The sequence below is a fragment of the Coregonus clupeaformis genome, chromosome 4 (assembly GCF_020615455.1).
Source record: "Coregonus clupeaformis isolate EN_2021a chromosome 4, ASM2061545v1, whole genome shotgun sequence".
In the NCBI taxonomy this organism is placed as follows: Eukaryota; Metazoa; Chordata; class Actinopteri; order Salmoniformes; family Salmonidae; genus Coregonus; species Coregonus clupeaformis.
In genome coordinates, this window is record NC_059195.1 from 11,495,035 (window position 1) to 11,522,190 (window position 27,156).

Here is a 27,156-nt window from a genome sequence, read left to right on the forward strand (position 1 = left end):
GAAGCTCTAAAATGTTCTAAAACCCCAAGCATCGAGTGAATTCCAGAACAATTAAATAAAGAAAGTGCTTTGTGCTACAGAGATGAATCAAGGGTAATTATTCAAGAACCAAGTTTATAGCATTGAGAAGAGATTCAAGACAAGAAGTCAGCATAACTGTAAACTGCACCCGGCAGCAGTCAACATGGCACTGTGGACGGAGTTCATTGTAGGACCACCATCACAACACTCGCCACAGCCAATTCAAACACTGTCTTTATGACCTTTAGCAATGTTTGCCGAAAGTGGAATTCACAAACATTCTCCCTCCGAATGACCCTCTGACAAAGTTCAGTGTGCTGGGGCGTAAGGGCTTTCAAAGAGCACCTTGATTTGTATCACACAGACCCTTGTTCCCCCTCTTCTCCACTGTCAGACCTGATTGGTCACATTGGGCTCCCGGACAAAGATCAAGTGTGGGCTTCGAGAGGCTAAACCTCTTATTAAGACTCTAAAATTACAGTAGGGAAGCAACAAGAAGAATCATAGGCGACATCACCAAGCAGAAGGAATTTCAATATGTTTCTATTGATTTTATGTCGTGTGGCAGAAAGTGAACTATGCCGTTGAGAATGGGCTTAACGAGGTCAGTCCCCCCAGCCACACACATCACCCCATACCATCCATGTCTACCTGTCAGCCTGAGACTTCCCACGCTGGCTGAGTCCCACACAGCACTACTGCAGCTGGACCATCACAGTCACACCCTCCTGTCAATGGAAACTTTATGGCCTGGTATTCCTGATATTCAATTGCTCCTTCAATTACAGAGGATAGGTGACAGGACATTATAGGTTATCTGGTGGATCTCCTCTCTCATTGATCTTGAAGCACACAAAAGTGGCACTGTTCAATAGCATTCTCCAGGGCTCTAGGCTGACGTTTTTTACAAGGAGCATGTGGCGCCTAAGTTGAAAAAAGTAGGCGCACACAACAATTTAGGAGCACAATGAAAAATATTTTAGGTAATAAAACTAGAATCCTTCATTTTTCTAGGCGCCCTAGTGCTCCTAAATAAAAATTCCAGGTCACACAGCAAAATATTTAGGCCCATATGCAAGTAAAATGGTGGCCCTTTAGAGCCCTGTTATCTTGTCATGTCATGGGGTTTAATAATTTGGGAACATAATGTAATATTGAGAACAGAGATAATAGGTGACAGTGACAGATTTGGGGGCTATTTACTGTATCAAATATTTACTGTTCGGCCTCCATCACAGGTTTTAGCTATCTTCCTTACAAAGCCATGGAGAGACAACAAATAACAGCATCACAAAATGGAAAAGGATGTCCAAGTTGAACTGCAGCACAGCACACCACAAACACATGTTTGATATTAGTGAGAGTGTAACTAATGTTAGTCTTGAGATGTGACTCCTGGAAACATGTTTGGTTGCAGAGAAGAGGCTAGGGTTTTCTCAAACTCATGTAATGAAACGTAATATGATACTTTGAGTATTTACACACCATGACAAAAATGGCATCCCTGTTTTTCTCTTCCACCATCAGCTTGTTACATACTGTAGGTATTATGCTAGATCACACAAAATCGTACGTATAATCCTTCCTCTAATACTGCTCATTTAAACTTTCCAAACACAGACTTTACTTAAATAAGGGAATCCTTAAATAATATAAATGAGGGAATCCTTAAAGAAACTAAATGAATGTACAATCAAACATATCAAAGGATCGATCAAACAGAGGTCACCGCTCAATTACACGCAAACCACACCGGCCACGTTGTGTGCTAGCGAGTGTAGCAAAATAAATGTACACATACATGTTAATCATTTCACCCACACTGCTCGCACACGTGAACGAGTGTCTGTGCACTCAAGAGCTAAAATAGAACTTGGTGCTATTTGAGATGCTCCACGCGCTGCAAGTCCCCTCCATATTGGATATCAGGAAGTTACAAACCCACGTGGATGCTGGAAAAACAAACAAGGAGAGCTTAAAGACAACTAAAAACTAACTAGATTTCCCTTTTTAACTGTGGATTAATCGTCAGAGTAGAGAAACACACGATTTTGTATGACTCCGTAGGGTGTCCAAGCAAAAACGCATATTTAAAATATGTTAATTGTGTAGATAATCCTCTAAGAAAAACAATGGTCCAAACTTAATGTCTCTATCAAAATCCGTTCAAAGGTTATTGGAGTATTTACCCTTGTAGGATGGCCAAAATTAGGCTGACTAAATCAAAAAGGGGTCCAAAATTGCACAGCGTCGTGTCAGTTAGGCTGAGCACTGAGCAAATTTCAGGTCTGCTGAGCGCAAAACTTGAAGGTTCTGAAAATTCTGTGCAACTTCCAGTGCACGTTTACTGTGAACACTGAGGCTGTACCCACTTTAAGTTACAGTTTTAACAGTGGCCAAGTAGGCTACTGGGGCTATTTGATCATAATGTAGGCCTACCAGAGTGGCCTACCATCAAAAACAATAGAGAAGATGCATCCCATAACATTTTTACATGGAAATAGCTGTTCTAGTATTCAGCCTACAGTAGCAGCCAATATGTGGTGTTCAAGGTAGGCCTACATTCCATGAGACTTTTGAGAAAAAAAAACATGCAGGGCTTGAAATTAACCTGTTTATCCACTTGTCCTTCAGACAAGGAGGGGACTGAAAATGGTGTTGTGTTGTTTGATGCAAGAAACCACTTTGCAAAATAAAATGCATTATTATTCCCATACCATTATTACAGAGAATCAGACAAATTATGCTACCCTCTGCCTATTGGCTACTTAGCTTATTCAAGCCTGTCTCAAAAAACAACACTGCCCCTTTAAGACATAAAAAAAGCTCTTTACCTGACTTGCTTTTCAAAGATGTCTAGAAATGTACATGTTTTGTGCTCTTGTAGGAAGCAATCACTCCCCCATTGCTGACTACAAATTATCCATAACTGGGCTAATAACACACTAACTAGCAAAGGATATGAACAAAATGTACACACATGGCTACATGCAGCTCTCACTTTGGTCTCAAAACAAGCTCATCTACTCACGACCACAGCTGTAAACACAGTCAGATCGAAGTAAATGGCACAGATCCATATATGGCAATGGTCAATTTGCATATAGGCCTACTGCAGCTCTGATTGGTTATGCCACACCGGTCTGTGTAGAGTACTGGCTGAGTCGTGGGTGTCAATGAAATAGAATCCTACTCCGATGCGTTCTGCTTACAACAGAATCTCTTGCATAGTTTGTTTTGTTTCCGTATGTTGCATTGAAAGTGGCTAATATTGCGTTGATTCGATCACAATTGCCACAGTAAAGGGAAACATTGATAGTGTTAACTAACAGGGAAAACTAGAAAGTTGAGTGAAGTCATGACTGTAAGTCGCTTTGGATAAAAGCGTCTGCTAAATGGCATATTATTATTATTATTATTATATTATAAGTTCAATCCGTTGGCTGGGCAGTCTCGGACTACTACTCGCAGTTTAGAGGGAACATTGCCTGACAGGCTCACTTTCCCGTCATCTTTCTTTTAGAATCCACAAGACATAAAACAATATCATTTTGAGACATGATGTAATATTTTCATATTTTTGTATATGCTTTTCATATTAATGTGAAATTCCTGTTCTTTTACGAAGATTTATCACAAAAACAAGGCTGTCTCTGTGAAATGTAAACAGAGCACTGAGCATACCACTAGCTTTTTCTTTTCAAAGCCTTTTACATTTAATTCAGCTTGTGTCTTGCTAATTTAGCTTTTTGCTTTGAAGACGACCACCACAACTTAGACCGGGCTCCCGAGTGGCGCAGCGGTCTAAGGCACTGCATCTCAGTGCTTGAGGCGTCACTACAGACCCCCTGGTTTGATTCCAGGCTGTATCACAACTGGCCGTGATTGGGAGTCCCATAGGGCGGCGCACAATTGGCCCAGCGTCGTCCGGGTATGGCCGGTGTAGGCCTTCATTGTAAATAAGAATTTGTTCTTAACTGACTTGCCTAGTTAAATAAAGAAAAAATAAAACATGTAAAGTCCTCAAAAGTTGCGTCGAGAAAGCTGCACCGCTCTGTCGACAGAGCTCGGTGCTTATTATCGGATGTATTAGGTTACAAAATCCTACTTTTTGGATATACTGTTAATGAAATGTTAGAGAAATACCAGTCTGAACTATTCAGAACATGAATAATCATATATGTCTTAGTAAAATGTATAACATAAGGAAGTGACATTTCATCACCAAAGCGCATTTTCACCCCCTCGGGGTAGGGTGGGTGGACACCCTGGGGTAGAGTGGGTGGACACCCTAGACTCCGGGTCAAACTTCTACAAAGAACCAGCTAAAAAGAGGAAATATCTGTGAAATATATTTTCCATAACCAAAATTATTGTATTTTCAGCTGGTGTACAAAACCGAAAGTACAAGACGCAAAAACGAAATATAAAACCGGGAAGCATAGAAATAGTGCACATAGAACAGACCTACCTCTTCTTAGACTTATATCTCACATTTCTATGTACATTTGGTTGGGTCACCCAAAAAGTTGCATATTGCAGCTTTAAATTCTATTAGTATTCTACATCCACTCCAAAGCCCGGGAATGGGGAGCAAGGAGAGGCAGAGAAACCAAACAGAGCCATAACGTTCCCCTAACAGCTGAGCAATAAGAGCGCTGAAGCGAGTGAACCACTCATAAAATGTGTATTGCAGACTGTCTCTAGTGCAGTCTAGGGGTAATGGGAGCGCGAGGAGTCAGGAACACTGCGGATCTGTGTCTGCGCTAGTCTGTGCAGACGGCAGACTCCAGTCTCCATTTGCTTTTCACCCACATTTGCACAGAGAATAGAACCAGAAATCAATAACCCACTGGATAGCCACCAACGGAGAGGCACCCGGCAGTAGGAGCAGACACACACATACACACACAGAAGCAGGACCAAAGTCTGGCTGGGGCACAGTCATTCTCTGTCTGACTTCCTGTCTCGCACTGAGCCGAGGCTGCAGAGCCCGCCAGGCCCCAGACGACTAGGCTACACTCATCCTAATATGTTTCGGCTGTACAAGGCTTATGATTATTAAAGGCTCAAGGATTTCGACTAAAAATAACATGCAGACAGAGGCCACGTCCTAAAAAGCAGTGGACACAAGGGTGAAACAGGCCAAGCGATCCACATGCTGTGTTCCTCCGCCCCACCGCCTCCACAACTGTCAGGTCCACTGCTAATCCAAATAGAAAACTAAAAGCACAACTTACTCGCATGTCATCGCGCGGCACACATAGTCAGCAGCGCCAGCCTCGCAGCTGATGGGTCCTTAAAGAGATTGCTGCTCCGTCGCTGGAGTCTCTGCCAAGTCCTACCCGCTCCCACTCGCAATCCCTTTCTCCGTCCCACCCACACAAGCACATTCATACACACAGGGATGCAACCAACCACACACTCAGTTACACACTCCTCCTCTTCCCTCACAGGCTGATTTGAGACAGATCTACCTGAGCCAACCCCAGACTCCTGCTCAGACTTGAAGCTCTGTGCGTCTGTGGACGGCGCAGTCTGTTGTTAATGACAGTGTGTGTAACCAGATCCTCCCGCAGGCCAGTCAGGGCTCTCTCTCTCTCTCTCTCTCTCTCTCTCTCAAAGCAAGGCAAGCTCTTCTCTCCTTCCTCTGCTCTGTTCTTATATTGTTCCAGCCTATACTGCCAGCTGTTTCTGACAGCCAAATTACTGTGTACAGAGAAATGATTGCTGTCGGAGGACTATGTTTCCCTTTCTCGTTTTCTAAAATGTTCAGGCCTCTGTGGGCATATATTATATATTAGGTAAACCGTGCATGACTTAAACGATCATCTACTAGATCAGGGTTTCCCAAACTCGGTCCTGGGGCCCCCCCTGGGTGCACATTTTGTTTTTTTTGCCCTAGCACTACACAGCTGATACAAATAACCAACTCAAATCAAATCGTATGTCACATGCGACGAACACAACAGGTGTAGACTTTACCGTGAAATGCTTACTTACAAGCACTTAACCTTAAGAAATAGAGTTAAGAAAATATTTAAAATAAAATAAAGTACAAAATAAAAAGTAACACAAAAAAATTACATAACAATAACCAGGCTATATACAGGGGGTACCGGTACAGAGAGTCAATTTGCGGGTGTACAGGTCAGTCGAAGTAATTTGTACATGTAGGTAGGGGTAAAGTGACTATGCATAGATAATAAACAGTGAGTAGCAAGGGGGGGGGTCAATGTAAATAGTCTGGTGGCTATTTACATCATCAAGCTTTGATTATTTGAATCAGCTGTGTAGTGCTAGGGCAAAAAACAAAACGTGCACCCCTTGGGGTCCCCAGGACCAAGTTTGGGAAACCCTGATCTAGTAGATGATCGTCCATAATTTAAATAAAAAAGTTTGAAAAAACATTACGGAGCTGTAATAAGGGAAACATGGTAATATCCAGAATCACATAGGCACGATATCATTACAACAATGTGTTTTGTTCCACCATCAAAACAGCTTTAATAAACCTATTCCATTGCTTTAACGGCTTTGTTAACTGTGACTACTTAAAATTAACATTACATCTTCATGGAAAAAAGGAGTGCTACATTTCTGAGCAGTCTACCAGAGATTTTCACAACATTCACCACAGTGTCATTGGGCCAAAGCACAATGATTACATTGTCAGGAGGGACACTGGAGAAAGAGCGCTAATCAGGACGTTATGGGTGAGCAGGCAAGATCAAGTCAGACCTTTCACCTCAGTTGAATAGAGCAGGAACCCTGAGAGCCCCTTGTGTCTGACCCATGTCTCCGTCCAGACTGACGTCCTGCTATCTGACCGCTTATCAGCAGACTCCAGGATGCGAGTCACTGAGCTCACCAGGCGCCCACAAAGGCAGCATGACCTCAGTGAAGAGGCAAGGATTCAGCGAAACTAGCAAGACACTCTCCAGATCACCAACCACTCACTCACACAGCTCCATTAGTAGGTAGTAAGTACAGATATCCAGCAAAGCTCTACTATTCTGAAAAACTTTCGTCAAAGCTAATTCTATCAATTATACTGAACAACAATATAAAACTCAACATGCAACAATTTCAAAGATTTTGCTGAGTTACAGTTCATATAAGGAAATCAGTCAATTGAAATAAATTCACTAGGCCCTAATCTAGGGTGACTGGACAGGGTCGCAGCCATGGGTGGGCATATGCCCATCCACTTGGGAACCAGGCCCAGCCAATCAGAATGAGTTTTTCCCCACAAAAGGGCTTTATTACAGACAGAAATACTCCTCATCACCCCGCTCCCCCTCCCCTCAGACGATCCCGCAGGTGAAGAAGCCGGATGTGGAGGTCCTGGGCTAGCGTGGTTATACGTGGTCTGCGGTTCTGAGGCCGGTTGGACGTACTGCCAAATTCTCTAAAACGACATTGGAGGTGGCTTATGGAACATTGAATTCTCTGGCAACAGCTCTGGTGGACATTCCTGCAGTCATCATGACAATTGCACGCTCCCTCAATAATATAATATAATATGCCATTTAGCAGACGCTTTTATCCAAAGCGACTTACAGTCATGTGTGCATACATTTTTACGTATGGGTGGTCCCGGGGATCGAACCCACTACCCTGGCGTTACAAGCGCCATGCTCTACCAGTTGAGCTACAGAGGACCACAACTTGAGACATCTGTGGGATTGTGCTGTGTGACATAAATTCACATTTTAGAGTGGTAATTTTATTGTCCCCAGCACAAGGTGCACCTGTGTAATGATCATGCTGTTTAATCAGCTTCTTGATATGCCACACCTGTCAGGTGGATGGATTATCTTGACAAAGGCTCGAATGCTGACTAACAAACACATTTGTGCACAAAATTTGAGAAAAATAAGCTTTTTGTGCATATGGAACATTTCTGGGATCTTTTATTTTAGCTCATGAAACATAGGACCAACGCTTTACATGTTGCGTTTATATTTTTGTTCAGTGTATATGCACAATTTCTACCATTGTTTCATAGACAGGTGAGAGCTACAGATTCCCTTCAATATTGATGCCAACAAAATAAATGTCCAGTGATCAACACTGCTTTGTGTATTACAAACTGTCTAGTAGTCTATTTCATAAGCAAATTCACCTGTCAATACACACATCGTTCACATCTGTGACAATGTCAACAGTAGGGCCGTCAATCATCAGCTTCAAAAAGACACTACTTTCAAGGATCAAGGCGAGCTGCGAGGCATGCCTGCCTCAACACATCACGATGATCTCACACAGTAGTCGCCACTGTAACTTAGTCACCTCAGACAGCTGAGCATTTACACAACATCATCGTGAACTCTTGACTAATTTGAGCATGGAGGCTAACATTGGATTCTTTATGACACACTGGAGAGACACTGATGCCTATGGGATGTAAGGAGATGATTTGTTTCATCAACTAGAATCCACTAAAGGGAGTAAGAGACAACTGATTGACATTGACAGCCAATAACTGACTTAATGTGAGTGTATAACCGGTTTGAGAAGTTTATTGAAAAGAGCAGGACCTCTAAATTATGACACCAATGACTTGTATGTGTTATGTAGAAGGGACATTTATATCAATATGCACCCCATTCCAATGCACCAGAAGTGTTAATATTATGTAATGTGGCTACAAGTGAGGCCAAAAGTAATTAGATAGTGTGCTGTCTGTGCATGCTCTTCTTTGGTCCTCTTTTAAATGAAAGCACGCAAAGAAGTGAACCATGAACTATCAGGTAGCTTAGTGGTTAAGAGCGTTGTGCCAGTAACCGAAAGGTCGCTGGTTCTAATCCGAGCCAACTAGGTGAAAAATCTGTCGATGTGCCCTTGAGCAAGGCACTTAACCCTAATTGCTCCTGTAAGTCGCTCTGGATAAGAGCGTCTGCTAAATGACTAAAATGTAAATGTAATCAATGTCTTTCGAATGGGACTGTCTTTTGGATGGGATGTTAAACGGGTGTCCTGACTCTCTGTGGTCACTGAAGATCCCATGGCACTTATCGTAAGAGTAGGGTTGTTAACCATGGTGTCCTGGCTAAATTCCCAATCTGGCCATCATGGCCACCTAATCATCCCCAGCTTCCAATTGGCTCATTCATCCCCCCTCTAACTATTCCCCAGGTCATTGCTGTAAATGAGAAGGTGTTCTCAGTCAATTTACCTGGTAAAATAAGGGATAAATACATATTTGCCCCAATGTCGTGAAATATGTATAGTGTCTTCCACATCTCTGGCTACAGGACCATTGTGATGCTTATTGCCCAGCGTGGGATTGATGGAGGCACACAATCAAGAAGGAGTGATGCTCCCAACAAAGTCTACATAACAAAGGCACACTAACAACATGACAACTGGATGTAATTTTGCGCCTATGAATGACTAACCCCTGAGCATAAAAAATTGCAGCTGTAAGAAGTTAAAGGAGCAATCAACAATTGCTACATCCATGTTTGGACTAATAGATTAATGAAATGTACCCATTGATTCTTGAAGAATACAACAACTGTCTCATTAGCTTAGTCCAATTGTCGTATGCCATCAGAACCCGAAATATGAACTTGTTTTACTCCCATGTTGGTAAACAACTAAATGTAAACAAACACTATATAGCCCCAAAACATGGTTAAAACTATAATTTGATATCATGTGTTGAGTCAGTCCTTGCATCCATAGCTCTGTCTATACATTTGAGATTGTTTACATTTCTCCAACCCCATCCCTCAGCCTTTTACTTAAACAGGGGTGGGGAATACACTTTGATACTGTTTCTGCTGCTGATTGCCTGCATTAAACAAATCAAGATCTAGGCTACTATCTATATCTTGCCCATAGATTATTGAATTGAGTTAAAGCTGCAATATGTAACTTTTTGGGTGAACCAACCAAATTCACATAGGAATGTTAGTTATAAATCTGTCATTCTCATTGAAAGTAAGTCTAACAAGCGGTAGATCTGTTCTATGTGCGCTATTTCTATGCTTCCCGTTCTTAAGTTTCGTTTTTGCGTCGTTTACTTCCGGTTTTGTACCCCAGCTTCAAACAGCTTAAAATACAATATTTTTGGTTATGGAAAATATATTTCACAGCAGTTTAGATGGTACAATGATTTTCTACACTATACTTGCTTGTTTTGTGACATAAAGTGAAATTATGCGAACTATTATAATTTTTGTAACCAGGAAATGGCGAAGCAATTTCTGCATAGTTAATAAGGGGAGTTTGGGTTATTAGGTTTTGTGGCATTCCCATCTACTGGAAACAATTACAAAAATGCTATCCTTCACAACTTTCATTTTTTCTCTCCAGATTGAAAAAATATAGTTGCCTAAAGGATAGTTTATAGGCCTAGTATTTCAAAGAGATAAATTAACCTTATCTGGTTGACCTGAAGTTTGTGAGAGAGACTTGAATGTGTCATCCACTGACTTTCCCATCGAGAAAACGGTGATATAGTTAGGCTACAGGTTACGTTTGTACTATTTAGGGTCCGCGCAAGTCCAAAGAATATGCTACGCCTAAGACTATCTACAGGTAGCTACATATTCCAAATTAAAGATACAAATATACAATCAAATAAATAACTTACCTTACATGTAAAACTTACTAAGTGCTTTGAGGACGCACAGACGTAGCCTAATGTGCTAAAAGCACAAGTCAGGCTAGTCTGCCATCTCCCGAAAATTCACCGACAATAACCTATTTGTTTTGATTCCTTCAAATGCAAGATTCCAGTTTCAGCCGACATTGCCCTTCGACTTCGATACAATGTTACAATTTAACGAACGTTCATCATTCAAAGTAATACAAAGTTGCGGTCAGTAACTTCGCAGGCGTTCCATAAACTTTGGCGTTCTTCACTCGATATTCATATGGAGTGAAGCTACTATACCGCAATTCCTAGGAGGAAGTAGGCCTGCAACTCACTGTAATTAGAGGACCATTACAACATCATTTCCTCTGGGCATATTCCCACACCAGCCACCTAGGTAGGCGGTCACCTATGATATTTGAATTTGAAGTGTATTCATTTTCAATCTCATATCTGTCTTGAAAAACATGCATGTTAGGAAAACATTATATCCTATGTTCAACAAATTGTCATCCATGAGACTTACATTCAAGAAACAAATCCCTGAATAGGCTACTTTAGACAACATAAGAAGCCATTATATATAAAACCTTACACCTATCAAATCGTTTTAGATCAGAGAAGGGAGGAGATAAATATGTTTTTTTCATCCGCTGCATTGCAATCGCCTCATACGAGACATCATGATCTCGCGAGTATAGTGAAACAGAACGTGAGCTCGCGAGATCAGGATGGCTCGTACGAGGCTAAAATTGCAAGCCCATTCATGGAAAATTAGCCTAATGTTTGAAGACTTGGCGTAATATAGGTCTAATTAGAAGGTCTTCAAATAATAAAGAAGATCAAATATATATATATATTTTTAAAAAACAATATTTAATATATATATATATATATATATATAAATATATATAGTGGGTTATGGACAGGCTACAATAACTTGCAAATAAAGGGTTCAAATCAAATCAAATGTATTGGTCACATACACATGGTTAGCAGATGTTACTGTGAGTGCAGCGAAATGCTTGTGCTTCTAGTTCCGACAGTGCAGCAAAATCTAGCAAGTAATATCTAACAGTTCCACAACAAATACATAATACACACAAATCTAAGTAAAGGAATGGAATAAGAATATATAAATATATGGATGAGCAATGTCATTGTCAGAGCAGCATAGGCTAAGATGCAATAGATAGTACAGAATACAGTATATACATATGAGATGGGTAATCCAAGATATGTAAACATTATTAAGATAGTATAGAATACAGTATATACAAATGAGATGGGTAATGCAAGATATGTTAACGTCATTAAAGTGGCATTATTAAAGTGACTAGTGTTCCATTTCTTAAAGTGGCCAATGATTTTCAAGTCTGTATGTAGGCAGCAGCCTCTCTGTGCTAGTGATGGCTGTTTAACAGGTTGGGTGGATTATTCCTAATTTCAATATCTTTATTTTCATTTAATAAACAGTAAAAAATTAAAAATTAAAATAATAATCTCAGCTCTGATTGAAAGGAATTTCACATCATTTCTGTTTTTAAACTCATTCACGACAAGCGGTTCTTGAAGACGTCCCTAAAATGTCAACGTTCCAGCCCTGTTTCCATGGTAACAAAACTTTGGGCACAGTCTGCTGGGCACAGTCGGACGTTTGTCTTGTCACTCGTTGCAAGCTAGCTGTAAACCTATACTCAATTTTCTCCGCGCTCTTTGCCAGTGTCCAGATTTGCAACCGCTGTATAGCTGGAGATGTAAGTAATGTTTTGCAATGATTCTTGAACACCACATTGCCTTGCTGGTTACCCACCTACCTACACTTACATCATTGTGCTAAAGCGAACACCTATACTGTTACTGTTAGCTAGCGGCGAACTAGCTAATGCTAGCTGGCAACGCCTTATTGCTAAGCTAACGGTAGCTAACTAGCTAGCCATTTGGCCAGCAGTGGCAAGGATGACAATGTACTGCGTTCTTTTTCCATCAGAAAGACAACAGTAGACATGGACACTGACACAGATCGCCAACAAAACAACAATGGCAAGTAACTTACAGAGGGTCATCAAATGTGCAAAGTTCACTAATAAAAAAAAGCTAACTAACTGTTACCGTTGTACTATCTGTAGGCCCACCCTACTTACCCTAGCTAACTAACTGGCTAGCTAACGTTACAGCTCTTATGCTAAACGAGCGCCTCTAAAAATGTACCAGGTGAAGGTCTTAGTTGAAGTAGCTAGCGAGCTTGAAGCGAGACATAACATTGTGTTTGTGTTTTTAGGCGTTAACAATGGTGATGATTGTTCAACAAAAGCTGCCCCGACCTCCCAGATTCCTGGGCTGTCTGAAGATGCTAACAATGGTCCTGAGGAGAGGGGTAAAGGGCGCCGTACGGGAGTTAATGAGTCCGATTCTGCTTATACTAAACTGGCTAAACAAGGAGGACAGAGGGGTAAAAACGATATTCTGTTTAAATGGAAATATCACACATTATTATTATTATCTATTCTTTCATCTGTGGAAATAGTCAGTTAATGTTATATCTAGCTATCTGTGTCGATAGGAAAAGGACACACCCCATCCAGATAATTGGAAGGATGGCCACGCGAGACCACTAATGTTAGCTAGCTAGCTAACTAGCAAATAGCTAGTATACAAAATGAATAGCCAAGTTCCTCTCATCATTTACAGGTCTATTGTGGCATGAGGAGACCAACTTGGACACCAAACCTAACCCTGCGTCATCTTACAAGGCTCCTAACTGGTTCTCTGGATCTCCAAAAGCTAAAGAGCAAGCAAGGTAAAGGCAAATTTAAAAGGAGAATAATGACAGTCTGCAATAAATAAATAAAATGTATTTGTGCAGGCAGTTTGTTAGCTAGTAATTTTATGCCTACTTGGCTAGGCCAAGTTGGATTGTTTGCATTGATCATTCAAAATGCATATTTGTTTGTGGTTGTATGGCATGTACCCCATTGTAAAACAGGGGTGTGTTCAGTTTATTAAACGTTTTGCTACGTTGCGTGATGGTTTGTACCGAATGACACGTTTCCCACAAACAGTGCACACTTTAATTCAACAGCCTTTGTATGTTTGCACCCTTTTGGTGGAGGTGGCGAAGTGTGGCCAGATCAATATGGGTGTGGTCACCATTTGAAAACTCATGCAGCACACTGTAATGCATACATGATCGCCCTCTGGGCCACCGTTATCATCACAACATTCTTCAACTGGTCGTTCAGAACGTCCGTTGTATCAAACATTGCACACCGTTGAGTCCTGCTGAACGCAGCCCTGTTATACCAGCTAAGTCTATTAGTATAATGGGTTGTTTGTCCATTTTTCTTTCTTCCAGCCCAACTGAGAGTTTCCAAAACTACATGTCAACTAATGCTCCTTTTGGGAGTGATAATAAGTCAACTTGGGAAAGGGACTTTGATGACAAAGAGAAGGTGAAGGGAGAAATCCTTGCAATTTCCTAAAGCAACTGTAACAATATTTCACCCTTCATATTGTGCTACTATAAATTGAGTTTATAGTTTATTCTTAGTTGTTCGAAGTACAGTATGCAGACAGACCTGTTTAGAGGATCTAGATTTACTGATCTATTTCAGACATTTACCTTTTTTGTCAGCATTATATCACCTGCCTAGTATCATGAAAAGCTAAATGTTTTTGGCGCAGTAAAAATAATAATAATATTAGCTAACAATGAATAGAGTTCTCAGACTTAACACCTACCGTATCCTGAAAACGTATAACCAACCACTTTACCACTATCTTTGGCTATGTCCACCATTGTTGCTGAAATGTATTTGGTTAGCATCAAATTGTCACTGACATTTACCATATTTAAATTATTCTAAATTTATAAGATTCCTCTCTTGCAGTTGCATGGATAGAGTAGAAAGTGACCTAGTATGTCCAATAGAGGCCAACGTTACCAACTGAAATAGGGGGTTTCATCTCTTGTTCCATCCATCTTTCATCTCAGTTCAATCCTGACATGATTCCAGATGATAAATTACTATTCAAGACACTTTGTTTTTGCTGTCAGATATCTCCCAACAGCCAAATGGAGAACTTGTCCTTAGCATCAGGAAAGAATGAAGAGGCAGCAGGCAATTTCAAGAAAACGTGAGTACCCCCTTTGAAATATTTGCACCATACATCCACAAGATGGCAATGTTCTATTTTTCATGCACAGCAGAGTTGTGCCTCTCCAGACAGCTTGGGCAACTTGACAATAGACTCAGTCATATATTTACATTCAAATAATCAATGTCAAATAGAAATAGAGATTTCAAACACACATGACTTCAGTATGTAATTCCTACTGATTGTTAATGATATGGGATTCTTTATACTGTGAGGATACAAAGAATGATATACAGTGCCTTTGGAAAGTATTCAGACCCCTTGACTTTTTCCACATTTTGTTACGTTACAGCCTTATTCTAAAATTAATTAAATTGTTTCAATCTACACACAATACCCCATAATGACAAAGCAAAAACTGGTTTTTTAGAAATTTTTGCAAATCTATAAAAAATTACAAAATGGAAATATCACATTTACATAAGTATTCAGACCCTTTACTCAGTACTTTGTTGAAGCACCTTTGGCAGCGATAACAGCCTCGAGTCTTCTTGGGTATGACGCTACAAGCTTGGCACACCTGTATTTGGGGAGTTTCTCCCATTCTTCTTTGCAGATCCTCTCAAGGTCTGTCAGGTTGGATAGGGAGCGTCGCTGCACAGAAATGTTCCGGTCTCTCCAGAGATGTTCGATCGGGTTCAAGTCCGGGCTCTGGCTGGGCCACTCAAGGACATCCAGAGACTTGTCCCGAAGCCACTCCTGTGTTGTCATGGCTGTGTGCTTAGGGTTGTGGTCCTGTTGGAAGGTGAACCTTCGCCCCAGTCTGAGGACCTGAGCGCTCTAGAGCAGGTTTTCATCAAGGATCTCTCTGTACTTTGCTCCGTTCATCTTTGCCTCGATCCTGACTAGTCTCCCAGTCCCTGCCACTGAAAAACATCGCCACAGCATGATGCTGCCACCACAATGCGTCACCGTAGGGATGGTGCCAGGTTTCCTCCAGACGTGACGCTTGGTATTCAGGCCAAAGAGGTCAATCTTGGTTTCATCAGACCAGAGAATCTTTAGATGCCTTTTGGCAAACTCCAAACGGGCTGTCATGTGCCTTTTACTGAGGAGTGGCTTCCGCCTGGTCACTCTACCATAAAGGCCTGATTGATGGAGCGCTGCAGAGATGGTTGTCCTTCTGGAAGGTTCTCCCATCTCCACAGAGGAACTGTGGAGCTCTGTCAAAGTGACCATTGAGTTCTTGGTCACCTCCCTGACCAAGGCCCTTCTCCCCCGATTGCTCAGTTTGACCGGGCGGCCAGCTTTAGGAAGAGTCTTGGTGGTTCCAAACGTCTTCCATTTAAGAATGATGGAGGCCACTGTGTTCTTTGGGACCTTCAATGCTGCAGACATTTTTTGGTACCCTTCCCCAGATCTGTGTCTCGACTCAATCCTGTCTCGGAGCTCTACGGACAATGTCTTTGACCTCATGGCTTGGTTTTTGCTCTGACATGCACTGTGGGACCTTTTATATAGACAGGTGTGTGCTTTTCCAAATCATGTCCAATCAATTGAATTTACCACAGGTGGACTCAATCAAGTTGTAGAAACATCTCAAGGATGACCAATGGAAACAGGATACACCTGAGCTCAATTTTGAGTCTCATAGCAAAGGGTCTATAAATACTTATGTAAATAAGGTATTTCTGTTTTTTATTTGTAATAAATGTGCAAAAATGTCTAAACCTGTTTTTGCTTTGTCATTATGGGGTATTGTGTGTAGATTGATGAGGATTTAAAAAAAAATCCATTTAAGAATAAGGCTGTAACAAAACGTGGAAAAAATCAAGGGGTATGAATTATTTCCGAATGCACGGTATAATATTATAAATATTAAACAATTGTATTATCCATGCATATACAAAAACATTGTTTGGCCATATGTTATCTTAAAAAAAAAAAAATCATGCTCATGAGTCATGCGGCCTCATGCCAAAATTACAGAAAATTATTTCACTGTCTTTTGGCTATGACTTCCAGACCCCTCCCACTTGAATTGCAGTGCCACTATTGCACAGTGTTTCTGTATGGCAGCAAATGCATTTGATCAGTTTCCTAAGAACAAATTATTGGAAAATGTGATTTATTATTAAATATCATGTGTGTTTGGGGTTATTGTCTTGCTGGAATATCCACTTGCGGCCAAGTTTCAGCCTCCTGGCAGAGGCAACCAGGTTTTTGGCCAAAATGTCCTGGTACTGGGTAAAGTTCATGATGACGTTGACCTTAACAATGACCCCAGGACTAGTGGAAGCAAAATAGCCCCATAACATCAAAGATCCACCACCATATTTTACAGTAGGTATGGGAGTCTTTTCTGCTCATGCGTTCTCATACAGGGGCTCAGATGACTCTCTGAACGTAAGAACGAGGGAGAGCTCGGTTTTGTTGTTTTGAAAAGTTAGCTAACTGCCTATCAAGCTAGCGGGGTTTTTTTTGAGGGCTTGAACGCAGCCTGCGATGCGGTTAGCCATTGTGGCTGGGACCGCGGATTGTTCCGGGTTTGTGGCTGTCTAGATCCCTGCTGTTTGTTTTCAATCTTCTACAAGCAGTTGATACAACAACAAAAAAATAGCTTCAAGTGTTTAGTCCAAATATTGGTGTATTCAACTAATAAAATAATGGACGACCTGACCAGAGAGGTCCAGGACCTGAAGAACAGTTTGCAGTTCTCCCAGGGTCAGCTCGATGAGTTGAAACAGGAGAACAACAAGATGACAGCAATCTGTAAGTCATTGAGAGAGGACATCAGTTCTGTGTGTGAATCCATGATAACAATGACGGATAAATCAGACTTGAGGGACAATCAAGGCGGAACAACATGGTTGTGGACGGAATTGCAGAATCTCCACATGAGACCTGGACGGAGTCTGAGGACAAAGTGAGGGAAATTGTCTTTGAGAAATTGAAGATGGATCACAGGAAGATTGAGGTGGAGCGTGCCCACATGATGGGAAAACCCACCACCGGCCAAGGTGACAGGCCCAGGCCGATAGTGGTCAAGTTCCTGAGGTTCAACGACAAGGTAGCTGTTCTGGAAAGAGCCAAGAACTTGAGAGGAACGTATATCTTCCTCAACGAGGACTATCCTGAAGCTGTTCGCCAGAAGAGGAAAGAACTTATCCCAGCCATGAAAGCTGCCAGAGCACGTGGGGACATTGCTTACATCCGCTATGACAGGCTCATTGTCCACCCTCCCTCCCAGAAGCCTGGAAGGGTTGAGAGAGCCAAGCCTATGGGTTCGTAGCTTCAACCCCGCAGCACACACACACATACCAATTGATTAATGGACTGCTGGATGTATATATTTTTTTATTTTGCTTTGTTTTCTCTTTTCAGTATTATGTCTATCTCTGATAAGCTACCCAGGAAAGGGCTGAAAATAGCCCATATTAATATATGTAGCCTTAGAAATAAGGTTCATGAAATCAATAACTTGCTAACATCAGATAACATTAATATATTAGCCATTTCTGAGACTTACTTAGGTAATTCATTTGATTATACAGCAGTAGCAATACAAGGATATAACATCTATAGAAGAGACAGAAATGCTTATGGGGGAGGTGTTGCTGTATATATTCAGAGCCATATCCCTGTAATGCTTAGAGAAGATCATATGTCAAGTGTTATTGAAGTGTTGTGGTTGCAGGTTCACTTGGCACATCTAAAGCCTTTTCTAAATATGTGTGAAATGCTTGATAGTGTATGTGATGTAAACAGAGAGGTCTACTTTCTTGGGGACCTGAATATTGACTGGTTTTCATCAAGCTGTCTGCTCAAGAGGAAGCTTCTCACTGTAACCAGTGCCTGTAATCTGGTTCAGGTTATTAATTAACCTATCAGGGTGTTTACAAACACTACAGGAGCAAGATCATCCACATGTATCGATCACATTTTGACTAATACTGTAGAACAGGGGTGTCAAACTCATTTTAGCTCAGGGGCCACATGGAGGAAAATCTATTCCCAAGTGGGCCGGACCGGTAAAATCATGGTATATATAACTTAAAAACAACAACTTCAGATTGTTTTCTTTGTTTTAATATGATCAACATAAAACATACAGCTGGAGCCTGAGGACAGTGTGTCCAAAATAGTACAAGCACAACATCACTATTAATCATAAAACACCTCAAGTTTATTTGAAAATTCTAAAGAAAAAGAACACACAATGCCTCAGTGATTAACAGAACTGTTTCACAGATCACAGAACTATATCAGGGTGTCATTTCTCAGGCAGAAATGTAGATAAAAATAATGAAATCCTGTTCCCCAAACAAGTGCAAGAACCACAGAGTCAAGAATAGGTTAAATATACAAATAAAATCAATTAAAAACAATAGCACATCAACATAAAAACATATAAACATAAAGCTGGAGCCTGAGGACAGTGTGTCAAAAAGCACAACATCACTATTAATCATAAAACACCAAGTTATTTGAAAGTTCTGAGGACAAAGAACACACAAACACACAATGCCTCAGTGATTCACAGAAGTATATCACAGAGCTATATCAGGGTGTCTCATGCAGCACTTTAAGTGGGGTTGCATAGTTTATTTGACTCCTGATACCTGGCATCTTTTAGCTTTCACCAGCACATCAATATCAGGCGTCACATCCTGAGTGGCAGCCAACTTCAGGATGTGATTCAAGTGCTTGTGCGTGAGCCTTGAGCGCAGCTTTGTTTTATTTATGCTCATTACAGAGAACTAGCTCACAAAGATATGTGGTTCCAAACATGCACAACAGTTTTGCAGCGAGGGCTGTCAAGTTGGGGTAACCTGGCAAGAGATTCTGATAAAATGTGTCCAAGCCAGCTGCGGCAAATTTGCCCTTCAAATCCGAGTCACACTGCAAGTCTATTATTTCAAGTTGGATGCTGACGGGCAGATCAGAGGGATTCATGGTGAATGGCGAGCAAAAAACGTTGAAGTCTTTCTCCAGTTCACCAAAAATCTGAAAGCGTTGCTCAAACTCCCGTAACAGTCCCGTTATTTTATCTTTGAACCGCTTCATGTCTGCCACATGTTGGGTCGCGCACACATTTTTCAGACAGGGGAAGTGAGCTGCATCACCACCGGCGAGTTGCGTCTCCCACAATGACAGCTTCAACTTGAAAGAACGTATGCTGTCATAATACTGCGTGACAACTTTGTTGCGCCCTTGCAGCTGTTTGTTCAAGTTATTCAGGTGCTCTGTAACATCCACCATAAATGCAAGGTCCTGCATCCATTCTGCGGAATGAAATTCTAACACTCCTTTTCTTCCATGAACTGTTCCATTTCTTCTCGTAAATCAAAGAAACGCCTCAGCACAGCACCTCGGCTTAACCATCTTACCTCAGTGTGGTATGGCAGGCCATAGATGTGGTCTTTCTCTCTGAGAAGGCTGTCAAACTGACAGTGATTCAGGCTTCTGGATCGGATGAAATTAACAGTTTGGATGACCACCTTCATGACGTTATCCATCTTTAATGACTTGCAACACAAAGCCTCCTGGTGCAAAATAGTGAAAAGTCAAAATCACGTCCTCCATTTGCAGATTGCACTTTCTCTCTGAACTTTGTCACAACGCCTGCTTTTTTCCCGATCATTGAGGGCGCACCATCTGTAGCCAGGCTGACAGCACGGGACCAGTCCACTCCAACCCTGTCCAGTGCGTCGACGAGTGCGGTGAAAATATCAGCTGCTGTCGTTGTATCTGTCATCGGCACCAACTCCACGAACTCCTCGGTGACGGTCAATATGTCATCAACTCCGTGGATGAAAATGGCCAGTTGTGCAACATCTGTAATGTCCGTGCTTTCATCAATTGCAACCGAAAACGCAATAAATGACTTTACTTTTTGCTTCAACTGGCTGTCCAAATCCACTGAAAGATCGGAAATCCTGTCTGCAACTATGTTTCTTGTCAAAAAAAAAAAAAGCCTGACGCTTTTCAGGGCACACAAACTCAGCTGCCTTCATCATGCATGTTTTTACAAATTCACCCTCACTAAATGGTTTTGAAGCCACTGCGATTTCATTAGCAATGAGTTAGCTAGCTTTCACTGCAGCGTCACTGATGTCTCGGCTGTGAGTAAACACAGACTGCTGTTTCTTCAGACCCGCCAACAGTGCATTCACCTTCTCTCTTCTCCGCTGTCCTTGAAAGTTGTCATATTTGTCGGCATGAAGACTCACATAGTGGCGACGAAGGTTATATTCTTTCAGCACTGCAACATGCTGTGAACACACCAAACATACAGCTTTCCCATTGAATTCCGTGAATAAATAGGAGGATGACCATTTTTCTTGGAACACTCTGCACTCTGCGTCCACTTTTCTCTTTTTTGACAGAGACATATTGGGGCAATGAGGGTGCCAAAGCACATAATGTTAAAAGTAGAAGCCGTAATAAATATCGCGGGCAAAACAAAGTAGCTCATCCGGACTGGCTGCACGTGCTTGACGTACTTGCTCTGCCCCGGTATAAACAGTTTGCTTGCTTAACACAATTGCTATTGCGCCATCCAGTGGACGCAATTGGAACAGCAGTTTATTTTATTGAAAAATTGCAGCGCATTTTTATACTTTACAAAATCATCTCGCGGGCCGGATTAAACCCGTTTGCGGGCCTGATCCGGCCCGCGGGCCGGACGTTTGACACCCCTGCTGTAGAACTTTGTTCTAAAGCTGTATCCGTACTCATTGGATGCAGTGATCACAATATAGTGCCTATATCCAGGAAAGCCAAAGTTCCAACAGCTGGGCCTAAAATAGTGTATAAGAGATCATACAAAAGATTTTGCTGTGACTCTTATGTGGATGATGTTACAAATATTTGTTGGTCTGATTAATGAGGAGCATCCAGACGCTGCACTTGATGAATTTATGAAATGGCTTCTTCTAATTATTGATAAACATGCACCTGTTAAGAAACTGACTGTTAGAACTGTTAAGGCTCTATGGATTGATGAGGAATTGAAAAACTGTATGGTTGAAAGAGATGGGGCTAAAGGAGTGGCTAATAAGTCTGGCTGCACATCTTACTGGCTGACTTACTGCAAATTGAGAAATTATGTGACTAAACTCAACAAAAAGAAGAAGAAACTGTATTACGAAGCCAAGATCAATGATATAAAGAATGATGGGGAAAAACTTAAGTACTTTAAATGAAATTATGGGCAGAAAGACAAATTCATCGAATCAGATGGCTTATTCATCACAAAACCATTTGATGTTGCCAATTATTTTAATGATTACTTCATTGGCAAAGTGGGCAAACTTAGGCAGGAAATGCCAACAATGAACAGTGAGCCATCGTATTCATGCATAAAAAAACAAATAATGAAAGAAAAGCATTGCAGGTTTGAATTTTGTAAAGGTGGTGTGTGAGAGGTGGAAAGATTATTTTTATCGATCAAAAATGACAAACCTCCTAGCATTGACAACTTAGGTGGAAAGCTACTGAGGATGGTAGCTGACTCTATAGCCACTCCGATCTGTCATATCTTTAATCTGAGCCTAGACGAAAGTCCGCTACCCAAGAGTGGTAAAGCTGCCTTTACTGGTTCAGCAGACCTTTAAGCTTGCTAGCAGCTCTTAGCAAACTGTTGGAAAAAATTGTGTTTGACCAAATACCATGCTATTTCTCTGTAAACAAATTAACAACAGACTTTCAGCATGCTTATAGAGAAGGGCACTCAACATGTACTGCACTGACACAAATGACTGATGATTGGTTGAAATAAATTGATAATAAGATTGTGGGAGCTGTACTGTTAGATTTCAGTGCAGCCTTTGATATTATTGACCAGGACCTGTTGTTGAAAAAACTTGTGTTATGGCTTTTCAACCTCTGCCATATCATGGATTCAGAGCTATCTATCTAATAGAACTCAAAGGGTTTTCTTTAATGGAAGCTTCTCTAATGTCAAACATGTAAAGTGTGTTGTACCGCAGGGCAGCTCTCTAGGCCCTCCACACTTTTTTCTATTTTTACCAATGACCTGCCACTGGCATTAAACAAAGCATGTATGTCCATGTATGCTGATGATTCTACCATATACACATCAGCAACCACAGCTAATGAAGTCACTGAAACCCTTAACAAAGAGTTGCAGTCTGTTTTGGAATGGGTGGCCAGTAATAAACTGGTCCTGAACATCTCTAAAACTAAGAGCATTGTATTTGGTACAAATAATTCCCAAAGTTCTAGACCTCAGCTGAATCTGGTAATGAATGGTGTGGCTGTTGAACAAGTTGAGGAGACTAAATTACTTGGCGTAACCTTAGATTGTAAACTGTCATGGTCAAAACATATAGATTCAATGGTTGTAAAGATGGGGAGAGGTCTGTCCATAATAGATGCTCTGCTTTTTTGACACCACACTCCAAAAAGCAAGTTCTGCAGGCTCTAGTTTTGTCTTATCTTGATTATTGTCCAGTCGAGTGCAGCAAGGAAAGTCCCAGTTAAGCTACAGCTGGCCCAGAACAGAGCGGCACGTCTTGCTCTTCAATATAATCAGAGGGCTGATATAAGTACTATGCATGCCAGTCTCTCTTGGCTAAACGTTGAGGAGAGACTGACTGCATCACTTCTTCTTTTTATAAGGAACATTGTGTTGGAAATCCCAAATTGTTTGCATAGTCAATTTACACACAGCTCTGACACGCACACTTACCCCACCAGACATGCCACCAGAGGTCTTTTCACAGTCTCCAAATCCAGAACAAATTCAAGAAAGCGTACAGTATTATAGAGAGCCATTATTGCATGGAACTCCGTTCCATCTCATATTGCTCAAATAAACAGCAAACAGATAAAGCAACACCTCACGGCACAACACCTCTCCCCTATTTGACCTAGATAGTTTGTGTATGTATTGATATGTAGGCTAAGTGTGCCTTTAAAAAAAAAAAAAAGTTATTTTCTTGTCTGTTAATGTTCTGTATTATTTCATGTTTTGTGTGGACCCCAGGAAAAGTAGCTGCTGCTTTTGCAACAGCTAATGGGGATCCTAATAAAATACCAATGGCAATTTTGACGCCAAACCCACCACTGGTGTGCGTAGCCAAAGAGCTCTATTTTCATGTCATCTGACCATAGCACCAGTTCCAATCCCAGTGTCAATGCCGTTTAACAAACTCCAGGCGTTTACATTTGCTGGATGACATGAAAATACAGCTCTTTGGCCATGCACACAAGTGGTGGGTTTGGCATCGAAATGAGAATGAATGAGCAGAAAATAACCCCATACCTACTCTAAAATATGGTGGTGGATCTTGACCTTATGGGGCTATTTATATTACTTGTTAAACAAAGTCTATTTCTCTGAATTATTGGGGCTTATTAGTATAAAATAATGTAATTTCCCATTTTTTTGAGCAGACACTAGCTCATTACTTGAATTATTTATTTTATACAGTCATCTTTGCTCATCTTTATCAAGGATGTCAGTACTTTTGGACCCCACTGTACAGTGTGTACAGATTATTGTTTTATGAGAACAATTTGTGGAGAATTTCAGTAACAGCTAGCTATGTGTGTGGGAAAGGGAGCCACACAGAGGAGGTGCATGTCATGTCATTGGCTAGTCTAAGCCCTCCCTCTTCTGTAAAATGTAGATGTTTTTATTGTATTTCTTCATCCATGGAACCAAATGGGTGAAGAGAAATTGTATGTTATGTGGTAAATGTGAAAAGTAGGCTCATTTACCAAGCACAAGTTTTCATGAGTGTTAATTAAAGCTACACTCCTGCTGTATTTGTGTTTCAGCCCAGCAGCCCCGCTACCAATTGATGGGGCTGAAGAAAAGTAACTATTTTAACATTTACAGAATACTTTGGATGCAATTCAATGATATCATCAATATAGTTTTTACAATTTCTGAAGCTATGCGTTGTTAACGAAGGCACTTGTTTAAAAAAAACAATGGAGGTAACATTAGATTTTGAGTTATGAAGGGTTAAGACCGTTTATCTCACAAGCTCATGAGGCAAGTTATGTTATGCAAATGTTATTACATTATTCAAGAATCAGTAGGTATAGGCCTCATATCATACATTTTGGTGACCAAAATCGGCTACAAATATCCCAGATTGCACCATTAAATCTGTAAGCTTCTGGAGTGACAATGTGCTGACAATATTCACTGTGGTAGTCTTGGATCTGGCCTCCCTAGTTCTCATACAATATTGCACTACCCAAAACTTCTGCCCCACCCTTTTTAAAGAATGGATAAGGCCCATGTGATGTGGCCAATGCATAGAGTTAAAGTACACATCTTTGTATCTGTCCCATTATGGCGTCTGTGACGGCACGGGTAGCGCCATTAAGGCTATCTACATTTTGAAGTAGTCCATTTTCTTCATCTTTTGGTGATTTACCACCACCTGCAGTGCTGGCATCCTGAACCAAATCTTGTGTCATTGTTTTATTGTGGCCACTAGATGGTGTTGCTATAGCTTAAAGACATTTACAAACCATAGTTAACCCATTTTGAAGAAGTAGACAATGCTCTGATCATTGGTTGATCGCTCCCACCCATAGGAATCCCCACCCAGTTGACTACTTAAAAATGGTGGAAGGCCTCAATGGCAATGTCCATGATGAGTCCTCTAACTAACTCAATGTGCCAATGCCTACATGCCTGGCTGCAATACTGATCAAAGAGCACAGATGTCCTCACAATTCGTTCAGCTCTGCTAGCTTTATGAACCAATACATCAACAAACAGACCGTTAGCTTCAAATAGTATTACTCTACAATGCAAGTCATTGTGCAAATGTTCTGTTTTATATTTGGCACCTGTCAGTGATCTGTGACGATGACCTGTCACACATGGGCCTACATGAACCAGAGATGTCTCTTCTAAGCATAACGCATGACATCAGAGATAGCAAATAGCCACGGCTACACATTCAATCAATTCTTAGAACCATAATGAATAACAGAACATGTTAAAATTGAAAGATATTGTTGAACTAGTTCTATGGTATAAAAACATGTATTTAATTATTAGCTTGACTGTGTCTGTCAGTGTTTTCAGTCCAAATTCAATGTTTGCTTTTAGTGTACTCCCCTTCACCGTATCAATATTACCATCAGCTGACCGATTCTCCCACTGTTTTATGATTGTTCTGAAGTTTTATGGTTGTTGTGAGCCTTCGACTAGTTCTAAATGTTCAAGAGCTCTGAATGATTTTCATGTATTGTTTCCGCATTTGGTTTAGGCTCCATTTTGGCCCCCGCTGTGTTTTAAATGCTTGCCTTTTGGTCTTGCAGATCTCAGAAATCTCAGAATTCGACCCCTGTCAACATGGGTACGCTCTTGAGCTTCGGCTATTTAGAGGACAAGAAAGAGGAACCCAATACGCATTCATCAAGTAAGTAGCTGTTAGTGACTGTGGTTTGAATTCAAGGTAATTTGTCTCATTGCTCAGAAGCACACCCCCCATTGACTAACTAATGAAATATTGAATGAATATGAAGTCGTGTATTGATTTTTATGGGACAAAATCAGTCAGTACAGATCTACAGAATTGATACAAGGGGCAACGAAGTAGAGTTCCAAAAAACAATGCATGAACCATTCAGACATGATGATATGCATGTCGATAAATCAGTCAGGGGAACATTTTAATCCTGACTTGCGTTGTTAATGCATTGTTATCAGTGATCATGGGATGGGACGGCAAATCAAAACGTGTGGGGAAACACTCAAATGAACCTGTGTGTATGCCTGCAGGTTCCAAGGAGTAGAAAGGAGCAAAGGCAGTGGAGGACGACTGACTCCTCAGTGTTCACCTCCACAACGTTCCTTCACAAGGGTTTGCCTGTTCACAACCGCATATACTATAGGTCAATTAAAGCAGTTAATTTTGGTTAGAGTTATAGCACTCTTGTTATTCTACCTGTGTGTGCTTGTTCCAAGAAGTATACACAATTGCAAAATTAGATTATCCGTTAGTTTGCGCTCACAGACCCGTTCTGTGCCTGAAGTTGTTGCTAATGAACTGCATTTGCACTCTAACACTAACTTAATGTACTAGCCTGAGCTATGCTCTTGTTCGTCTGTTGTAGTAGTTTTTGGAATGATGGTTTGCTTTTAAAAGGTGTCTATGGCTTAGAGGGGCTCCTCTAAAAATGCCTGCTGTTTTGAAGTGTCTTTTTTTTGTGCCTCAGTATGGTTGCTATAAAGATTTCTGTTTAAAAAATAATAATAAATGTTGTGCATGGAAACAGTGGGCGTGTTGTCATTCTCTTTGTGTGCTTAAGGAAGCTCAATGAAGCACTCATCACCATTTCAAATGGGATCTAGACATGTATTTGTTGAAATGTGACCCATAGCCACATTGCTACAGAGACCTGTGATCTCTATGAATTTACGTATA

The 27,156-nt window shown here is 41.0% G+C and overlaps 2 protein-coding genes across 6 annotated transcripts in view; one reads left to right on the top strand and one right to left on the bottom strand.

The window, feature by feature from the left end:
• Positions 1–10,988, bottom strand: part of LOC121551808 (activin receptor type-1) — a 34,281-nt gene extending 23,293 nt beyond the window's left edge. Inside the window, exon 1 of one of the 4 annotated variants that reach the window (XM_041864536.2) lies at positions 10,646–10,988. Coding sequence is in view for 1 of the 4 variants with exons in the window: in XM_041864525.2 (XP_041720459.2) it covers positions 5,262–5,272 (11 nt within the window). In the remaining 3 variants the exon portion in view is untranslated. The other 3 variants (XM_041864530.2, XM_041864541.2, XM_041864525.2) reach the window with 3 other exon arrangements.
• A 1,261-nt stretch (positions 10,989–12,249) lies between these two features.
• LOC121551921 (uncharacterized protein C7orf57 homolog) lies at positions 12,250–27,004 on the top strand. 2 transcript variants are annotated; one of them, XM_041864604.2, is made up of 9 exons: positions 12,250–12,387; positions 12,621–12,673; positions 12,912–13,082; positions 13,322–13,430; positions 13,986–14,082; positions 14,688–14,767; positions 24,539–24,577; positions 26,048–26,148; positions 26,511–27,004. In XM_041864604.2, the coding sequence occupies exons 2-9, from the start codon at positions 12,637–12,639 to the stop codon at positions 26,522–26,524; spliced, it is 648 nt and encodes a 215-aa protein (XP_041720538.1). In that variant the 5' UTR covers positions 12,250–12,387; positions 12,621–12,636; the 3' UTR covers positions 26,525–27,004. The 2 variants fall into 2 exon arrangements, with proteins under 2 accessions (XP_041720538.1, XP_041720546.1); XM_041864612.2 differs by lacking the exon at positions 24,539–24,577.
• The last annotated feature ends 152 nt before the right edge of the window (positions 27,005–27,156 follow it).

Coding starts and splice junctions, on each gene's coding strand:
- LOC121551921 (XM_041864604.2), top strand. CDS start 12,637: ATGGACACTGACACAGATCGCCAACAAAACAACAATG. Junction 13,083..13,321: donor TAAACAAGGAGGACAGAGGG/GTAAAAACGATA, acceptor CATCATTTACAG/GTCTATTGTGGCATGAGGAG. Junction 14,768..24,538: donor GCAGGCAATTTCAAGAAAAC/GTGAGTACCCCC, acceptor TTTGTGTTTCAG/CCCAGCAGCCCCGCTACCAA.